Below are 19,008 nucleotides of genomic sequence, written 5' to 3'. Positions count from 1 at the left end.
CCGGCCACGACCACCGCCAGCCTGACCGCCATGCGGGGTCATCACGGACCAGCAGGCCCCCTGGGGACACCTGGTCACCTCGGGACACATTTCTGGTTGCCACGGCTGGGGGGTGCTCCTGGCACTGAATGGGTGGGGGACGGCGATGCTGCCCAATGCCCTCGGACACCCCGGACAGCTTCCAGCACAGGACACCTTACCAGAGGTCACGGTGTCGAGGCTGAGGGACCCCGTACATAACAGAACCTTCGGAGTGTTGTGAGGATGATGCGGGGCGTGCGTGTGCTCAGAGCAGCGTCCGGTGCCCACAAGCCCCCAGCAAATCATGGCCGAGGGCACCTTCACTGTCTGCTCCTCCCCTTGGCCTCGGGGAGTCAGGACACTTAACTTCCAACAAGGACAGCGAGGACAGGGAAGGGATGGGCTGACCCAGAGCCTCCCCGGCCCCAGCCCCTGGTCTCTGAGGAAGCTTCCCACCAGAGCCGGGTCCAATGGAGCCCTGGTGTCACCCACCGTCCCCAGGGGTCCACGCAACCTGGACTTCCTGGGGGTGCGCCCCCCCTCTGCCCCAGCAGCCCCTCCTCGTCCCACACCCACAATGCTGGGTGGGCAGGGGCAGGAGGGCGCTAGGGAAGGACAAGCACCTCCTCAGAGAACACAGGGCCCTGCGTGAGCCCCAGGTGCTCTGCCGTCCCACCCTGTGCTTCCCAATGTGGTGGGGGGAGTACACGCCACCCCTGACTCGAGAGGCCATGCCCTGGGCCTTCAGGAGGGGACACCACAGGTGGCTGTGCAGGCGGCAAGGCCAAGGCTGTCTTTCGGGGCAGAAGCCTGTGAGGGAGCCCCCCAGTCGGTGCCAGGCTCTGGGCAGAGCTCCAGGGAAGCCTGACTTGACCTGTCACCCCTCTGTGCTCCCAACAGCCCGTCCCTCCCTCGGGGCGTGGGACAGAGGCTTAGGGAAGTCGACCCACTGGCACAAGGGCACCCAGGCTCCCGGTCCCGGCCTCAGGACACTGCTGCCATCCACAGCCCGGGAGGCAGCAACCAGCTGGTACCTACCAGGTGCCCGGCAGCTCTCACCAGCTTGTGGGTGGAGAAAGGGAAAGCCTCATTGCTCAGGTCTGCATCCAGCACCTCCTGGAGAATGGTCCGGCTGTGCGTGAGAAGAAAGTTGGTTAGTCAGCCAGTCGACAAACCCTTGCTGAGCATTCCTGGGCGCAGGCTCCGGGCCAGCAAGACACGGCAGGTCCAGCAGTGCGCAGGGCAGGTCCCTGTCCTCACGGGGCAGACTGATGACACGCAGGGGGGTAATAAAAGTGCGTCAAGATGAGCACACGCCCAAAAATACGGTCGGCTAAAAAAGCCACATCGTCAGCAGGAGCGACAATGGGGGCAGTGAGCCCAGCCTGGGGGTTGGGGCGGCCAGACCTACACGGGCTCCAGGGGCAACGACCTGACCCTATGCCCCCAGGTCCTATGGGCAGGGCTAGTCTGTGAGCTCCCTGGGGGCAGGGGCCACTCCCCTCACCTCCCCCACCAGCTCTGGAGCGTGATGGGTCACCTGAGACCTCGCTGGGCCCAAAGCCCTCAGTATCCATGGAAACCCTACTTCCTGGGCACCTTGCCCCCCCTTGCCTCCCTTGGGGCCTTCGTCCACTCCTCCTGTACTCCTTGGCATTCCACCCAGATCCCCGCCCCTGTGAGATCCTTTGTCATCCCTCGGGTCTTGGCTCAGCTGCCACCTGTCCAGGAAGCCCTCCCTGACCCCTTGAGTCTGGGTCCGATGCCCTTTTTATGCGGGTCGTAAAGCTGTGATACATCTCCCGCCAGGGCACCTCTCACATGGGTTGTCCTTGGACCCCCCCCCCAGTCCCCACCCCCTGAACCTGGGCTCCTAGCCTGACGTGCCCAGCGCAGAAAGCACACATGAACAGAACCGACTGACGATAGCCCAGCTTGGCGCCCCAGGGCGGGCTCTGGTTGGCAGGAGACAGCCCCCAACAGGGGCACCGGTGGGGGCAGGGGCCGCGGGGCACTGCTGCTCAGAGCACTGCCCATCCTAGCGCTGCCCCCACACTGCTGGAGCTGCCCACCCACACCGGCCCGAGGCGCCCAGCACGCTGCAGCCTGCCAGCACCTTATGTAACACCCGCTCTGGCACCCATGTGGTGCCAGCCCCCAGAGAGCCACCCCCGACTTCCAGGAGGCCGTCCTCCCTGGCGTCCCAGGGAAGGAGCTGCCACCCGGGTCGAGGTTTGACAGGGCTCAGCAGCCCTGGGTGGGAGGCCTGTGGGCGCCAAAGGGGCTACCGAATGCAGCCCTGGGCCAGGGGGCAGCAGGTAGCGCCAGAGGGCACAGGCCAGACATGCAGGTTCAAGTCCTGACACCCCTACCCACCCACCCTCGCCCCCACCATCCTCTAACAGGGGCAGCGATTGTCCCCCCGGGGCCAAACCCCCAGCAAACACAGAGAACTGGACACGGAGCGGGTCCCTCACCCCGGCTGTCCATCCATCCACCCGCTTACAGCCACGTCCCTTTCGTCGACACGGATTTATGTGCTTTTGTGTTTCATTAGCTGAGGGCTTCGGGCCAGAGACGTCCCGCTGACGTCTCTGAACTCAGTTTCCCGCATCACGAGCCATTGAGGGCCCGGGTCCACACCCCCGGCCACGACCACCGCCAGCCTGACCACCATGCGGGGTCATCACGGACCAGCAGGCCCCCTGGGGACACCTGGTCACCTCGGGACACATTTCTGGTCGTCACGGCTGGGGGTGCTCCTGGCACTGAATGGGTGGGGGCCGGCGATGCTGCCCAATGCCCTTGGACCTTCCCAGAGGTCACGGTGTCGAGGCTGAGGGACCCCGTACATAACAGAACCTTCGGAGTGTTGTGAGGATGATGCGGGGTGTGCGTGTCCCCGACTTCCCACCCCCTAGCACCACCTGTCCTCTAACAGGGGCAGCAACGCTTCCCCCGGGGCCTGTGAGGAATCCGTGAGAAAGCACATGCCGTGTACCCGGACGTGGATACAGCGACAGCGACCGCTCACTGCTGTACAGTCTCCACCAGCCACACGCATGTGGGCCACTAGAGTTTAACTTAATTACCATCAAATATCCGGTCTCGCCGGCCACCTACAGCTTAGTGGTGACTGTGCTGGGCCACCCGATCATGGAGGAGTGCTTCCAGAGAGTTCCACAAGACAGCAGGTCCCTGAGTGCGGCCCAGGGGCCGGATCCTGTGCTACAGGCTTCCTGCATGACGGCTCCGAGGGTCTAGCCCCTGCCGGTGGTGCCGGCCAGGCTGTCGCTCATGCAGGAACGGGGATGGAAGCTAAGGAGTTGCCAGGGGAAGGAGGCAACTGTCACCTGCACCCACCTTGGGAGGCTTCCCATGAGGTACAGGAGGTGGGCGGTTCTCCACTGACCCCCTGGACACAGCTCATGGCTCCCTCCTCAGAGTCCTGGCTTCTCCAGCCGCTGGGGCTCCTCACACAGCAGCCCGGCCCAGCTTCAGAGACCCTGCTATATGGCCCAAGTCTGCCCGTGTCTCTGCTCTGCTCAGCCCCCCTCACTCAGAGGAACAGCCCCTAGACCCACAGGCTCCCACCCCTTCTGCTCTGCGGGCCTGTCTCCAACTGCCCTGCTCCCGCTGGCCTCACCACTTTCCCTCAGATGCATGGGCACACCCCTGCCACAGGGCCTTTGCACCTGCTGTTTCCTGTGCCTGGAACACCATCCCTCCAGAGCACTCCAAAGCGTGATCCCTCATTTCCTCGAGGGCTTGGCCCAAGTGTTGTCTTTTTTTTTTTTTTTTTTAAGATTTTATTTATTTATTCATAGAGAGAGAGAGAGGCAGAGACACAGGCAGAGGAAGAAGCAGGCTCCATGCAGGGACCCTGATGTGGGACTTGATCCCGGGACTCCAGGATCACACCCCAGACTGCAGGCGGCGCTAAACCGCTGCGCCACTGGGGCTGCCCCCAAGTGTTGTCTTAGCGCATGTTGGACCAATACGTGACCTATAGGATCTACTCAGGTCCTATACATTCATCCAGCGAGCGTGTCCTGCCCGTCTGCTGTGCGGCCCCGAGCCACGCCCATGCACAGACGGCTACTGCACCCCCTGGGAGGGGAGGTGGGCCAGCCCAGGACCCAGCACAGGGAGCTGCTGGCTCCGTCGGCTCAAAGGCACCGGGAGAATGTACCCCGTGGCGGGGCTTGGGCACAGCAGCCAGGGACCCGGGAGGCCTGCCGGCCATGGGGACGGGACCCAGATGCAGCATGCTTGGTCAGTGGTGCGGCGGGGCGCCGTCTGGCTGTGGGCACATCCATCCACTCTTCCCCCCACTCCCGCCCCCTCTCAGCAGCCAGCGCTTCCCACCGTTCTGGGGGGGGTGCGTCCTTCCTTTTACACATGCCCCCAGGAGTGGTTCCCCTCCTCCCCTGCCCCTCCCGCACCTCTCAGTCTGGCAGGGCCCCCCCAACCAATGCACCCCTGGGCTCTGGGGTCACAGAGCACCTGCACCGGGCACAGCATCTCACGGAGGGTCTATAATTCCTCAGGACAGGTGACTGCTCAGGGTGTGCAGCTTTCCGAGAGCTGGGGGCAGAGGACGGGGTGCATGCCCAGCCACCCTGGCGCTTGCTAGCTGTGCAACCCTGGGCAGAGATCTCTGCCACTCTGTGCCTCTGATTCCTCACTGAAGAAGAACAAGCACAACTGGGACCACCCCCGAGGGCTGCTGGTAGCAGTTTCAGGAGATGTCGGCTCAGGGGTTGGCAGATGACAGGTGCCCAGTGGGTGCTGTGAACACGATTCTTCTTCCCCACTGGCCTCTCCCCACCTCCCACCCCAAACCCCGGGCCCCTTCCCAGAAGCCCAGCTGTAGGGATCTTTCCAAAGCGCACAGCAGCTCATGCGCCCTGTGCCGAGGCCGCTTCTGCAGCTCCACACACAAGCCCGCATCTGAGGACCCTGCCAGCTCCGATTCCTCACAGGTGGGGATGCAGCTCTGCAAATACCGAATCACACACAGACCCTCCTGTGACCCCTGAGCCCTCAGATGCTGAGTCACTGTCCGGTTCAGCGCGACACTCACATCAAGGGCTTTTCTGCATCCTAGGGCTTTGACAGTGATCTGTCCGGTGTGGCGTCTCGGAGTTCACCAGAGCGTCTAACTAACCAGCACATCCCACTCTGGACCGGCAAGTGGTTGGAGGGACCTGGGTCTGGGTCCCAGGGTCTCAGAATGGGGGTGGCAGCCCTGTGGGGGCCTGTCCTCACCTGGCGGGGCCCTGGATGCTGATCATGCCCAGGTCCTCAGAGCCGTCGATAAGCTGGCACCGAAACTTCTGATCCTGCAGTACTGTGCTGATGTGAGACCAGTTGTGCTGGGCCACGGCCCCGCCCACAGCCAGGTAGTAGCCATCCCCTGAAACAGAAGGGCAGACTCAGGGCAGGACAGCAGGACGCAGGTGGCACAAGCAGTGCAGTGAGGCCCAAGGCCTCCGGGTTGAGGAGACATGTCCTCTTTTCTGGAGAGTGAACAACACAAGGCAGAGCATGGGGGCCCCTCCCCGGGGGCCCTGGATCTCATCGGGGAGCAGGGGTGGGGGCCAAGCTCTAGGACCCCCAAGGGCTGCACATGGCAAGGGAACACTTCTCTGGGAGACTCTGAGGCTTTCACTCACTCCTCAAAGAGCTCCTGACCCAGGAAGGGGCAGAGGTCCCACCACCACCACCCCCAGGGAGATGCTGCTCCATCTGGTCATCAATGCTGGGTGGGCTTGGACAAGTCTCTTCCCCCCTGGCTCTCATTTCACTGCATGCTCCCCCGATCCCTGGTCTCCAGGTCCCCCCATTGGCCATAGCAGGACTCGCGGCGCCTGGTACAGGGCTGGGCTTTACAGGCAATATCTCCTTCACTCTCCCCAGGAGGCTGATGCTCATCACCATTCCCAGGGGTTCAGAAAAGGAGCCTGAGGTTCACAGAGGGCACACAGTGGAAGATTAGACTCTGTCCAGCTCTGAGTCCATGGTCTAGGCCTCACTGCCCCCCGGGTAGGGGTGAACGGAGGGCAGCCTGCCTCAGCCCAGTGTCCTGGGGGAGCTGCCGGCCTGGGGAGCGGGAGCTGGGCCAGCTGTGGGGCCTCAGGCCCATCACACAGCCTCTCTGAGCCTCTGTGCTCTCATCCCAGGGACACTGTGAGATTCAGCCGCAGCCTGTGCCTCACTGGTCACTGGAGGCAGGGGCCCCCTCCATCTCTGTCCCTCCCCTGGCATCCTCCCCCTTGCCTTCCTTCCTCACTAACTCCGCCTCAGAGCGGTGGTACCTGAACGATCCCTGACCTCCCAGCCACTTCTCCATCTGTACAGTGGGACCGTGACTGTGGGAGGGACCCCTGGGAAGGGCCCAGAGCCGGCGGCAAGGCTGGTTCTGCCCCGTGAGGCATCCTCCACCTCGGGGTCCTGTGTGGCAGCTGCTTCTCTCAGCCCTGGACACTGTTGGCTCTGGCATCGGTCCCCGCAGGCCCAGTGCCACCCCAGACTCAGACGTAGCTCGCAGGCGGAGATGGCCAGGGGGCTCCAGAGGCTGGAGAATCCTCCTAAGTGCCCTTCCCTGGCCCTTCCCAGGGGCTCCCCCAGAGCCGTGAGCCATTGTGATAACAGGCGCACAGCACCCCTATTGTAACTGAAAAGTAGGCACTCACTATCCTTCTTTGGCAAAGGAGGGCACAACCGGTGGCCGAGGCCTGGGGGTGAAGGGGCACCAGGCTTCTCTCACTCTCCAAGAGCACCTGTTAGCGGGACTCTCATGGGAGTTTCCTGGGCTGGGCTGGGCTGGGGGCAACCAGTTGGAAGCTTGGAGCTGGGGAAGGAGCAGAAGCAGGGGCTGTGGTCCCCACCACCTCCTCCCACCTCGTCCAGGTGAGCCCAGGGACATTCCTGACCTCATCACCCCATGTGCTGTGTGCTCTTCTGCTCCCCTAATCCCGCCTGTCCCTCCAGATCCGACTCAGAGGCCTTAGCCTACAGGAAGCCCTCCCTGAATACCAGAGCTCGAGGCACTTCCTGGTAGATGACTGGACCTTGGGGTCACCCGCAGCCCTGCTGTCTCCTCACCCCCACTCCTCAAGCCATCTCCAAGCCCCTTCTCTCTGTGCCCACGGCTGGGGCTCCGTCTGGGTTGCAGCATCTGTGGCCTGGATGGCTGGATCTGTCCCCTCCTGGCTCCAGCCTCCAATCCCACGCCTGTCCAACCTCTCCACCTCCCGCCCTCCCTCCCACGGCCCTCAGGATGGTCCCCGCAGTGTCCCCCCGGCCTGTCAGAGCCTGCCCTGTGGCCCCCATCCCCTCACAAGGTACTTGGTTCTGGCACTCTCAGCTCGGCTCTTGGGCCAGTCCCTCCCAGGACCTGAGCCACGCCTCCTCACCCTCCTGGACCCAGCTCAAACGTCCCCTCCTCTGGGAAGTCCATTTCCCTACCTACCCTACCCCAACCCTGCAGAGCACCTCCACCACCTCACTGCAGTGGTCTGCCCCCTTGCCTGTTCCCCGGGGACCAGCCTCTGTCCCCATCTCACAATCTCCCTACAGCCGGGACCATACCCTGCATGCACCTTTGGATCTTTTGGACTATGAGGCTGGGCAGAAAGGGCTGCTCTGCAAACCCCTGCTACTTACCCCCTTGGGGACACTTCCCAGGGGAACTATTCTCTCCCACCCAGGAGGACCCTGTCTTGGGAAACACATAAGTCTTGGCACCAGACCAGCCTGGCCCAGATTCGCTTTTTTGGCTCATCGGCCTCCATTCTCACTTGTCCCAGCCTGTTTCCTAATCTGTAAGATGGGCAGAGCCACACCTGCCCCCAAAGGGCTGTTAAGAGCATCCACGGGATAAAAATATCTATCAAAGTCCTGGCCAGGTTTGATCATGTTTCCTCCCTTCCTCTTTCCTCTTAAAACTGATGAGGACAAAAGGAGACAGAAGCCAAAAAGACCAGTCAGCCCCCCAAGGGCCCCGGTCCCTGGGCTGGGGACTGTTACAGGACACTGGCTGTGTCCTTGGCCCCGGGCCCCGACACTCGCTGTGACTCTGTGGAGGCCCAGCGGCCTAAAGCCACCAGAGGCCTGTCCCTGAAGGACGTGGGTTACTGAGGCCACCGGGAGTCCAAGAAAGGGGCAGCTGCCCCTCACCAAAGACCCTAAGTGCCAGGTCCCGAGGCCAAGCTGGCCCAGCTCCAGGCCCAGCCTGCCAGCAGACGTGACAGAGAGGGTGGTCAGCGGGCACAGCGTCCTGGGGCGCGGGTTCCAGCTGCGGAGCTGGGGGCGGCAGGTTTTATGCTGCACCTTTCGGTGTTGTTGACACACCTCCTACAAGCAGGTTTTCCCCTCGCAATATGAAAGATCAATTGAGATCACGTTTAGGACTGACGGCTGCTGTGTACACAACCTTGATCAAATGCAAATCACCTCATCCTCTTGACTTAACGGTGATCTGATGTAACAGGTATAATGAACCCCCATCTAAAACACGCACATTGACCAGACATGCATATTCATGGCAGGAGCGGTAATTTTGAAGGCTGAAAATAAAACAAGGTCCACACACCACGGGTTTTCTCGTGTTTGGCCCTGTCCCCAGGCCCGTCAGCAGGCGCTAGAGCCTCCTGTGACACAGGCGTTGTCGTGCCTCCCTCGCGGCGCACACTTCCCCCCTCTCAGGCCAAACGCAGACCCCTCGCTCACTCTCGGGAGACTGTGATTTGATGTGGAGGCCCCAGAGTCTCCCGAATCTTTAGCCCCTTCCTTGTACCTCGGCTGCAGAGCCTGCTCCTCCCTCAGCCCTGGCCAGGCAGGTGCTCCTCAAACCCTCCTGGCCAGGGATCCACCGGAATCATCCCAAAAGGTGTATCATGGGTGTGCCCTCAGACAGTGACTCAGTTTACAAAGTGCTTTCACCACAGCTCCCCACTGAGAGGGAACTAGCAATGCCCCCCATTCCCCAGACAGGAAAACTGAGGCTCCGAGCTGTGTGCCACAGAGCCAGGCAGTGGCAGGGTCCGGCTGGGGACCTCTGTAGGCCCTCTGCACTCTCATAGAGATCCCTTTGTCCTGCACTCTCAGCTACACTTGCTCTCCAGGGAGGGCAACGGTCTGTCAGGCCTTACCCTCTGCTCAAGGCCACATGAAGCTCCCACCAGCCCTTCTCCAAATGGCCCCTGTTGGCCTGTCCCCCCAGCTCCTTGCAGGCACCTTTCCAGCTGGCACCTCCTGCCCATCCAGAGGCTCCAGCCAGACATCACCTCCTCCAGGAAGCCTTCCCCATCCTAGCTCAGCTACTTCCCAGGGCCTCCACCATCCCACTCTGGTGTTTTAATGGGCTCTTCCTGGCATGTCTGCCTCTACAGTGGTGGGTCCATACCATGGGATCCCAGAGGCACAGCCAGCCTCCTTCGGCTCCTGCCTCTGCCATCAGCACACACCTGTCTGAGGGTGAAAGCTCTAGTGAGCACTGGGAGAAGGAATGGGCAGATGAGCTCATTCATGAAGCACACGTGCTCCGGCTGAGCCCACTACTGTTCTGGCCTCAGCACCACAGGGGTCAGGAGGGACAGGCCCCCTGAACCCTACCCCCCCCCCCAGCGGGAGCACTCATCCACGCTCATGGCCTCCTGTCGGACAGTGCTACCCCATGACACGGTTTTCCGCAGCTACCCCAGAGGCCCACCCACCCTCAACCTCCAAATGCACCCCAAAGGATTCTGTGGTCAGTGAAGCGAAGTTGTCCCACCACCCCTTCTCCCCATCAGAAATATAAATGCCACACGGGTCAGAATCTTCTCAGGTTGGTTCATGGTAATATCCTTGGTGCCTCAAACAGGCTGCTGGCCCGCAGTGAGTGCTCAGTAGCTAGTCCTGGGCTCCTGACCTCACTAAAGTGTACCACCCTTTCCCAATGCCCAGGCCGGAGCCCGGCCCCTAACCCCAGGGACCCGGATCCAGGCACACTGAGGACACGGCTACATTTGTTGGCAGCACAGAGCCAGGCCTGGAGCCAGGGGGCTGCCTGGCTTTCTGAAAGGGCCACTTCCCAGCATTTCTGGTCTCCTGGCCCTCACCCTGGTTGACACGGTCAGCCACATGGAAACGCCTTTCTCCTCTGCAAATCCAGAGGTGGCAACAGGGCCTCTTCCCAGAGAAAGAGGGTTCTCCCCACTCTGCGAACCTCAGCCATCTCTCTTCTTCCCCAGCAGAGACTGTTACAGGACTAGGGCTGAGGTTGTTCCTGCAGGAACCAGGGGGTAGGGGCAGGGAGTTGAAGTGACGGGAAGCAGATCTGGCTCAGTGAGGCAGTCAGGGCTGTGCAAACAGGGAATACAGGTACTGAGCAGACCGTCACTGGGGGGCATGCAAACAAAAGTGAAGAGACCATGGAGGGCAACCCAGCAGGAGCTAGAGCACTGAACTAAGGACCTGCCCCAGCCTGAGCAGGGATTCAGCGTAGATGAAAGTCGAGGCAGCACAGATGCTCATGGCAGAGAGGCGCTAACCTCTCCACGTGGGAGGCACGGCCCTCTCCCTGGCTCACTCCGCTCTGGGCAGACGCGCTGAGCGTGCGCACGCTGTGGCTGCTCCAACACTGCAGTCTGGACAGCTTCAAAGACACAGTCATGCACTACTCAGAGCCCAGCGCCACTGCCTGAACAAAGCCCACTGTTCCGCCTGAACCGAGACCTCTCATCTCCCGAGCCCTGGCCACCATGGGCCCGACAGGTGATCTCAGAGCAGCTCCCGTCAGCCCCTCCCTGTCCACGGCACCCGCAGCGGCCACGGTCACCAGAGCAGGGCCCGAGGTCACAACACTGCTCTGCCCGGGGGGGATCTCCTACCTTCAAAGGCAGGGGCCAGGGCGGAGGCCTGGGGGCTGGGGTCCAGGCGGCTGACGGTCAGGTCACTTTCCGTGCCACCCCTGTGGTTCAGCATGCAGGTGTACACAGTCGAGCCTTGGGGCAGGAGGAAGAGCCAGAGTGTGAGCCACTCGGTGTGGCGGCCCCTCGGCACAGCCCAGTACACACAGGTCTGCGTGACCGTTGGACAGGATGCCCTGGAGAGGTCTCTCCACACAGTGATGCCGCCACACCCGAGGGGCCCAGGGAGGGATGGGCAAGTCACCCAGCACGGCCATCCTCTGGCGGCCAAGTATCAAGAGTGGAGCTTCTTTCTTCTTGAAATGCCTCCACTGGGGACCTGGATGCTCCCCATCACCCTCCCACCCGCAACCCACCACCATGCTGGAAAGTTCCCAGGAGCAGGGCTCCTGTCTCACTCTGGTGCACCCATAGAGCCTGAGCAGAGGCTCCTAAATTCTGTTGAACAAATGACTATATAGATGGGTGGATGAATGGAGGGTGAAGGGGAAGGTGGATGGAGGGGTGTGCCAGGCGGGGTTTGTGGATAGGGAGGCAGATGGGGCACGTGGGTCAGCATGAGGTTTAAGAGGAGCTGAGCAGGGGGTGCTTGTGTAAGTGGGTGGCAGGGGGGTTGGCTGGGGAAATAGTGTAATGGGCTGAACTGTGTCCTCCCCCAAAATGATATGTTGCAGTCCCAACCCCAAGTACCTGTGAATGTGATCTTATTCAGAAATAGGGCTTTGCTGAGTGAAGTAAGTCAATCGGAGAAGGACAAACATTATATGTTCTCATTCATGTGGGGAATATAAATAATAGTGAAAGGGAATATAAGGGAAGGGAGAAGAAATGTGTGGGAAATATCAGAAAGGGAGACAGAAGTAAAGACTGCTAACTCTGGGAAACGAACTAGGGGTGGTAGAAGGGGAGGAGGGCGGGGGGTGGGAGTGATTGGGTGATGGGCACTGGGAAGTTATTCTGTATGTTGGTAAATTGAACACCAATAAAAAAATAAATTAAAAAAAAAGAAAAAAAAAGAAATAGGGCTTTGGAGATGTAATCACGTTAAGACAGTCATTACAGTGGGACATAACCCAGGATGACTGGCGTCCTTAATAAGAAGACGACAAGCAAGGAGAAGCTTGTGTGACAACAGGGCAGAGACCACAGGGATGCAGCCATAGCCTAGGAACTCCTAGGAACCTCCAGGAGAGGCTGCCAAGGGTCCTACCTACGGTCTCAGAGGGAACATGGCCCCGCCTTACTCACAAACTTCAAGCCTCCAAAACTGTCAGATATGTTTCGATTGTTTAAAGTCACCCAGTTTGTGGTGCTTTGTTACAGCAGCGCCAAGGTGCTAATACAGAGGGATGGGTGGTGAGTTGTTAGGTGGATGGACAGGTGGGCGGAGGGTAGTAAATAAAAAAGGAGGTGAATATCCCAAATATTACATGGGACACACCTATACATAAACACCGTTCATTCTTCACTTGAGACTCAAATTTATCTGAGCTTCTTGTATTTTCATTGAATTCTGGAAACCCTGTTTGGGGAGACTCTTCCTATGGGGGTGACTAAATGGGTTCCATGTTCCCAGGACATGTTTGCTGAGGCCCTGATGCCTTTTACCCTTTCTGGAACAAAGTAAAGAAGGAGGGTGGGGAGGAGGGATGGAGGAAGGTGCCGGGGGCCTAAGGGCTGGGTCTTAGCAATAAGGGCAGAGGGGTCTAGACACAGGGAGCCCAGGGTCAGGCCATGGGGCAGAGCCATGAGCTAGAGGAGCCCAGTGGGGACAGGGTCAGTCCCCAGGGCAGTGCCCATGGAATTTTTCCTGGTGCCGGAGAGGGAAAGGAGCATGGCCCTCTGGAGGTCGTACCTGGGGGTCGGCTGACATCAGCAGAGAAGAGCCAGTCGGCAGCCTTCCTCGCATCCAAGCCCACCAGATAGAACTTCCCGAAGTAGGACATGTTGAACACAGCAGCAGCTCCTCTACAGGCCAGACACTCCTTCTTGATCTGAAAAGTTCCGGGGAATGAGCGATGCCATGAGGGCTCTGAGATGCGCCTCCTCCAGAGCACGGGGCACTGTGCTCTTTGCTGCACACCTGCCCTGAGACTCCCGCCCCTTCCCAGCTGGGGCACACCGTGACATTCTTCTCCAGCACAGGGAACGTTCTCCAGGGCGGCTCACATGCCATAAAAGAGGCAGTATGTACGTTCAAAAGGATTAAGATCACACACAGCATGATATTGGACCACAGTGGGATTTCATTCGGAATCAATAGTAGGAGGAAAATTGGAGAGTTCACATGTAAGTGACATTAACTGGCACACTTCTGAATAACCAAAGGATCAAAGAAAACATTCACAGGGGTACTTGGAGAAGGATGCTGATGGAAATGCGGTACATGGAAACAGAGGGAACGAAGTCAGAGCCGTGCTCACAGAGACATTACACCTCTGAATGCCTCCATTGCAGAAGAAGCTCTCACATTGATGCCTCAGCTTCCCACTTGGAGAAACTAGAAAAAGAAGAGTGGATTAAGCCAGATGAAGCAAGAGGAAAGACACGATAAAGGCCAGAATGGACATAAATGAAATAGGGAATAGAAAAGTTGAGAAAATCAGCAAACACATATTGGTTCTATGAAAGGATCAATGAAATTAACAGGCCTTCAGTTAGACTCACAAAGGAAATAAGAGAGAAGATTCAAAGTACTAAATTGGGTATGAAAGACGGAAAACATCACTACCTACCCTACGGCAATAAAAGGATTCTAAGGGGATACCACGCATACTCGTCCACCAACACGTCGTGAGACAGGAAATGGACAGATTCCTAGAAAGACACAAGTAACTAAAACTGAAGAAGAAATAGAAAATCTGAATAGATCCATAACAAAAAGAGATTGGGCTAGTAATTTAAAACTCCCTCTAAGGAAAAGCCCGAGTCCAGATGGCTTCACTGGTGAATTCTATCAAAAATTCCAAGAAGAATTAATACTGAATCTTCACAAAATTCACATACACACACAAGAATAGAAGAGTAGGAAATCATTCCTAACTTGTTTCACGAGGTCAGCATCACCCTAATGCCAAATGCAAAGACTCCCTAAGAAAAGGAGGCCAATATCCCTCATGAAAATAGATACAGACGCCCTCAACAAAACACTAGTGAACTGAATTGAACAACACATGAAAAGGAATACACGCCATGATCAAGAGGGATCTCTCCTGGGAATGGGAGTTTCCATCAACGGATGGAACACAGCATATTAATAGAACCCAAAACAGAACTATATGATCATCCCTATAAATGCAGATAAAGTAGTTGATAAAATCCAACCCCTTTCATCATAAGAAATATTCAATAATCTCAGAATAGGAGGGAACTTCCTCAACCTGATTAAGAGCATGTACAAAAAGTCCACGGCTGATATTATAGTACATAACAGGGAAAGAGTGAAAAATGTCCCTTCTAAGATCAGAAACAGGACAGCTGTTTGCTCTGCTACTTCTACTCAGCATCATACTGGAGGTTCCAACCAGGGCAGCAATTAGGCAAGAAAAAGTAATAAAAGGAATCAAGCTGGGAAAAGAAGGAATAAAACGATTTCTATTTGCAGGTAACATGATTTTGCACATAGGAAATCCTAAGAACCCACTAAAAAACTACTACAAGGAACAAAATAGTTCAACAAGGTCAATGTACAGCAGACAAATAAAAACGATTGTGTTGTTTTTCATTTCACTAACAATGAACAGTCAAAAATGAAATTAGGAAAATAATTCTACTTACATCATCGAAAAGAATTTTTAGATACTGATGAATAAATTTAACCAAAGAAGGGCAAAACTAGAAATCTAAGAACTCGACAACATTTTTTAAAGAAATTGCAGAAGACTTAAATGAGTGGAATGACATCCCACGTTTACAAAATGAAGACTTGGCTATTGCTAAGATGACAACTCTCCAAATTGATCCAGATTCCACATAATCCCCATCAAAATTACTGCTGGTTTCTTGGGAGAAATGGACAAACTGAGCCTAAAATTCATAAGGAAATTCAATTCTGATCCAGAATATTTAAAACAATCTTGAAAAGGAAAGACACATCTGGGAGATTCACGCTTCCCGATCTCAAAACTCGCTACAAAACTACTGTAATCAAGACGGGGAGCGCTCACACAGGACATGCATCTAGATCACTGAAATCAGGTTGACAGTCCAGAAATCAACCCTCACACTTATGGCCCACTGATTTTCCATGGATGGGAAGGCCATGCATGGGTGATGCTCTTCAACACGCGGCGCCGACGCAGCTGGACGGCCACATGCAGGGAAGGAAGCTGGACCCGTTTCTCACACCATACAAAACTTTAGTCAGAGTGGGTCACAGACCTAGGAATAAGAGCTAAACCTATGGGCAGCCCCGGTGGCGCAGCGGTTTAGCACTGCCTGCAGCCCAGGGCGTGATCCTGGAGACCCTGGATCAAGTCCCAGAGATCGGGCTCTCTGTATGATGCCTGCTTCTCCCTCTGCCTGTGTCTCTGCCTCTCTCTCTGTCTCTATGAATAAATAAATAAAATCTTTTTAAAAAAGAGCTAAACCTATATAATTCTTAGGAGAAAATATGAGAGTAGGTCTTTGTGGCCTCAGGTGAGGAAATGCACTTCTGAAATACAACACCCACAGCACAGGCAGCAAGAGAAACAATCCACAGGTTGGACTTCACCAAAATTCGACCTTTTGTGCTGCCAACACTACCATCAAGAAAGGGAAAAGACAAGCCAGAAAAAGGGAGAAAATATGTGCACGCAGAAGTCTGGTAAGAGACGTGCACCCAAATATAACAACAACTCTCATGACTCAATAAAAAGACCAAGAGCCCAAATTAAAATGAGCAAGGTGTCTGAATAGACATTTCTCCAAAGAAGATGTACAAATGGCCAATGAGCACATGAGAAGATGCTCCACATCATCAGCCTGTAGGGAAATGCAGCTCAAACCTCCAATGAGATACTCTCCACTTCACACCCACCAGGATGGTTAGGATCAAAGAGAGAGCATCACAAGTGGTGGCGAGGATGTGGAGAAGCCAGAACCCTCCGTGCTGTGGGTGGGAATGTGAAACAGCACAGCCACTTTGGAAAAGGGCTGGTGGGTCCTCAAATGAAGTGTCACATTCCCACATGACCCAGCCATGCCACTGCTAGCATCTACCCATGAGAAATGAAAGCCTCTGTCCACGCAGACCCCTGTCTGGGCAGGATCCTAGCGACGTTATTCACAGCAGCCAAGACGTGGAGACACCTCAAGTGTCTGTCCGCAGACGACCAGACACACTGCCATATATCCATATCATGCAATACCGCTCAGAATACAGAGCAAGGATGTAATGGATACGCCCTAAAACGTGGATGGACCTTAAAAATACCGAGCTGGGTGAAAGAAGCCAGTCACAAAAGACTGATTGTATGAGTCCACTGCTCTGAAATGTCCCAGAGAGGAGAATGTGTAGGGGACAGAAGTAGCTGAGTGGGTGCCCGAGGGTGGGGGGATGGGGGTGATGGTTAGAGGTTCCAGGGTTTCCTCGGCAGGTGGACAAATATGTTCTGACATCAGATTGTGGTGACGGCTGCCCTGCCCCGGGAGTGACTAATGAACATGGACTTGTGCATTTCAGAAGGATGGGTCGTACGGTATGTGAGGTCCATCTCAAAAAAGCTGTTGTTTTTTTGCTTTTGTTTTGTTTTGTTTTGTTTTTTTAAAAAGAGTAGAACAGCCCTGCTGGTAGTCATCAAAGCCCCAGCCAGGTCCTCCGTGCGTTTTTCCCCTTGTCTCCTATCACGGCGTCCCTGCTCCTTTGCTCGGAACATGTCACCCAACCTCCAAGCACAGGCGCCAGCCTTATTGTGATGAGAGAAGAAAAAATTGTAGCAGCAAACTACCCCTCGCCGAGCACTCACTGTGTGCCAGGGACCTGCATCACCTCCTCCCATCCTGTGCTTCGTCCACCGTCCCTGACGAGGAAACTGCCGTGAGCCACCTCATGCCCAGTGCCCTCCCAGGCCCAGGGAGGAGACGCGGTCTGCCGGGGGGCCACCCAGCTGGAAGACCATAGATGCGCCCACACCACGTCTGTCTGGTGGCACGTCTCCTCTAGTTCCGCATCCGGTGGCACCGTGTGGGTGCGTCGGAGTGAGTGGTGAGAGTATTTACACCAGGGACACTGGCCAAGGCCCTGATTGGGCTCCCCCAGGAGGGCTGGCACCCCACCGGCTCTGTGCCATACCCGAGCCCCAAATGCTGCCACTCCCACCCCCCTGCAGACACCACCACCCTCTGTGCAGCTCCTGCAACTGGTAGGGCGCTACGGGACCTTGGCTGACGCTGCTGGGGCTGTACCTGGGGGCCCAGAGTAAAACTCCAGTCTCGGGGCTGACTCTCGTCTCCCCAGGCTGGGGCGCTTGCCAACGCTGAGAACAAATGCGTGTTTCATGCTTCAGGACTGTTCAGGCGCATTTGCGGAGGCTGGATGAAGCCTCCAAGCCAAGTTGGCATCCCCTCCGAGCTCTCACATCCCCGAGGGCCAGACGTCCTGCAGGCCCTAGGAGGTGCGGGTGCCGAAGTGCCAGACAGAGCCCCCTTCGCTTCCTGAGATGCGACGCCAGGGACTCCAGGAGCTTCTGGATGCATGTGCCTCTGGCTTCCACGTCCCGAGCCCCTCCCCCAGTGATTCCTCCACAAGAGCAAGCCCAGGGCAGGGGGAGGGGGGTGTCACGGGTCCAGCTGTAGCATTTGTGAGGCCCAGGGCAACATGGAACCCTGTGCCATGGTTCCAAAAGTATTCGGAGTTTCAAGGTGGCAACAGCAGAGTGCTGCTCTGGCGCAGGGCCCTTCTGAGCCAGGACCCCAGGTGACCTCATGGGCCACACCCCCAGGAAGCTGGCTGGCTGCCTTCCCTCCTGGGTCAGGCACCCGCAGGTGGAGGCCTTGGCTCCACTCCCACATGGGGGAGGGACTGATTGTATGAGCCACGGGGACACAGGCTGGGCCGTGTCCTACTGGTGAATCCCTTTACTGCATGGCTGGGCCACTCGGCGTGGAAGCTAGTGTTGTTTTCTGCAGAAACTGCCTGTGAGAACATTTCCGAGGCCTCAGGACCTCGTCACCCCCACCCCAGCGGGAGCAGGGGGCCAGACACTCGGGCTGGGGCGCTGCACAGCCTCACCTGCCCGCTGCTGGAGCCAGAGGGGCGGTAAGCAGACCCCAGGCCACAGGCTCTCTGTTTGTCCCCTCGAGGGCCACCCCGGGATCTCTGTGTCCTCAATCTACTCTGCAAGAGCCACAGATGGAAACCCACGGTGCTGGGTGCTGGGCCCAGAGGGAGGAGCTGGTCACACACACAGTCTCATGCAGGCAAGTCCCAGAGCAGCTCCAGGGCAGGAGAGACACTGGCTCAGAGAGGGGCGGCCCCCACCTAAGACCCAAGCCTTGGTACAGAAGAGGGCAGAGGGGCAAACCTTACTGATTCCTCCTCAAAACGGAGTCAGCCCAACATGGGGGTGGACAGGAGGGAGCCCGCAGAGCCTCTGGCAGGACTCCTGAGGGACCCTAAGGGCCAGCTCTCCCAGGAGCCTGACTTTCTCTCCACCAGGGAGGGGGGCACTTGGTACTGACCACGTCATGGTGCGGCGGGAAGTCGAATGTGTACTCGTCCCCGAGCAGGCAGCCGTAGGTGTAGTCCTCGTGCGCCTGGTTTCCGTAGGCCCCATAGTAGTCGTACTGCAGAACCTGCAAGAAGACATGCTCGTCACGTCCTCCACCCTCCTACTCCTCTCTTCCCTCTGTCCCTCTGTCCCTCCCTACACACGCACGTACACACACACACACACACATACGTGTGCCTGGCAGGCAGGGAGCTGGGTCCTGCAGAGGCAAAGATAGAGCAGGCAATCTGGTCCAGCCTCACCTGGCTGCCCTCCAGAGGGGTGTGCTGTGGGTGCAGGGGCAGGAAGGGGGGAGAAGGGGCTCATGTCTCTAACCCCTTGCACACATGACACTGTGATCTCTGTGGTGGCGGTGT

General features: G+C 57.4%; 2 protein-coding genes across 4 annotated transcripts in view; one reads left to right on the top strand and one right to left on the bottom strand.

The window, feature by feature from the left end:
- The window catches only part of DBH (dopamine beta-hydroxylase), a 61,862-nt gene extending 42,936 nt beyond the window's left edge, over positions 1 to 18,926 (top strand). The window contains exon 13 of the transcript XR_013354001.1: positions 18,910 to 18,926. The gene's annotated coding sequence lies outside the window, so the exon portion shown is untranslated. The remainder of the gene's footprint in view (positions 1 to 18,909) is intronic.
- The window catches only part of SARDH (sarcosine dehydrogenase), a 63,227-nt gene that overhangs the window by 17,317 nt on the left and 26,902 nt on the right, over positions 1 to 19,008 (bottom strand). For all 3 annotated transcript variants that reach the window (XR_013353999.1, XM_077851290.1, XM_077851289.1), the window contains 5 exons: positions 18,603 to 18,716; positions 12,796 to 12,934; positions 10,902 to 11,015; positions 5,293 to 5,440; positions 1,060 to 1,153 (listed from right to left, as the gene is read on the bottom strand). Coding sequence is in view for 2 of the 3 variants with exons in the window: in XM_077851290.1 (XP_077707416.1) it covers positions 1,060 to 1,153; positions 5,293 to 5,440; positions 10,902 to 11,015; positions 12,796 to 12,934; positions 18,603 to 18,716 (609 nt within the window). In the remaining variant the exon portion in view is untranslated. The remainder of the gene's footprint in view (positions 1 to 1,059; positions 1,154 to 5,292; positions 5,441 to 10,901; positions 11,016 to 12,795; positions 12,935 to 18,602; positions 18,717 to 19,008) is intronic.

Source organism: Canis aureus, chromosome 16, assembly GCF_053574225.1.
Source record: "Canis aureus isolate CA01 chromosome 16, VMU_Caureus_v.1.0, whole genome shotgun sequence".
In the NCBI taxonomy this organism is placed as follows: Eukaryota; Metazoa; Chordata; class Mammalia; order Carnivora; family Canidae; genus Canis; species Canis aureus.
Note: the sequence above shows the minus strand (reverse complement) of the source record. Positions and strands in the feature narration are given on the sequence as shown.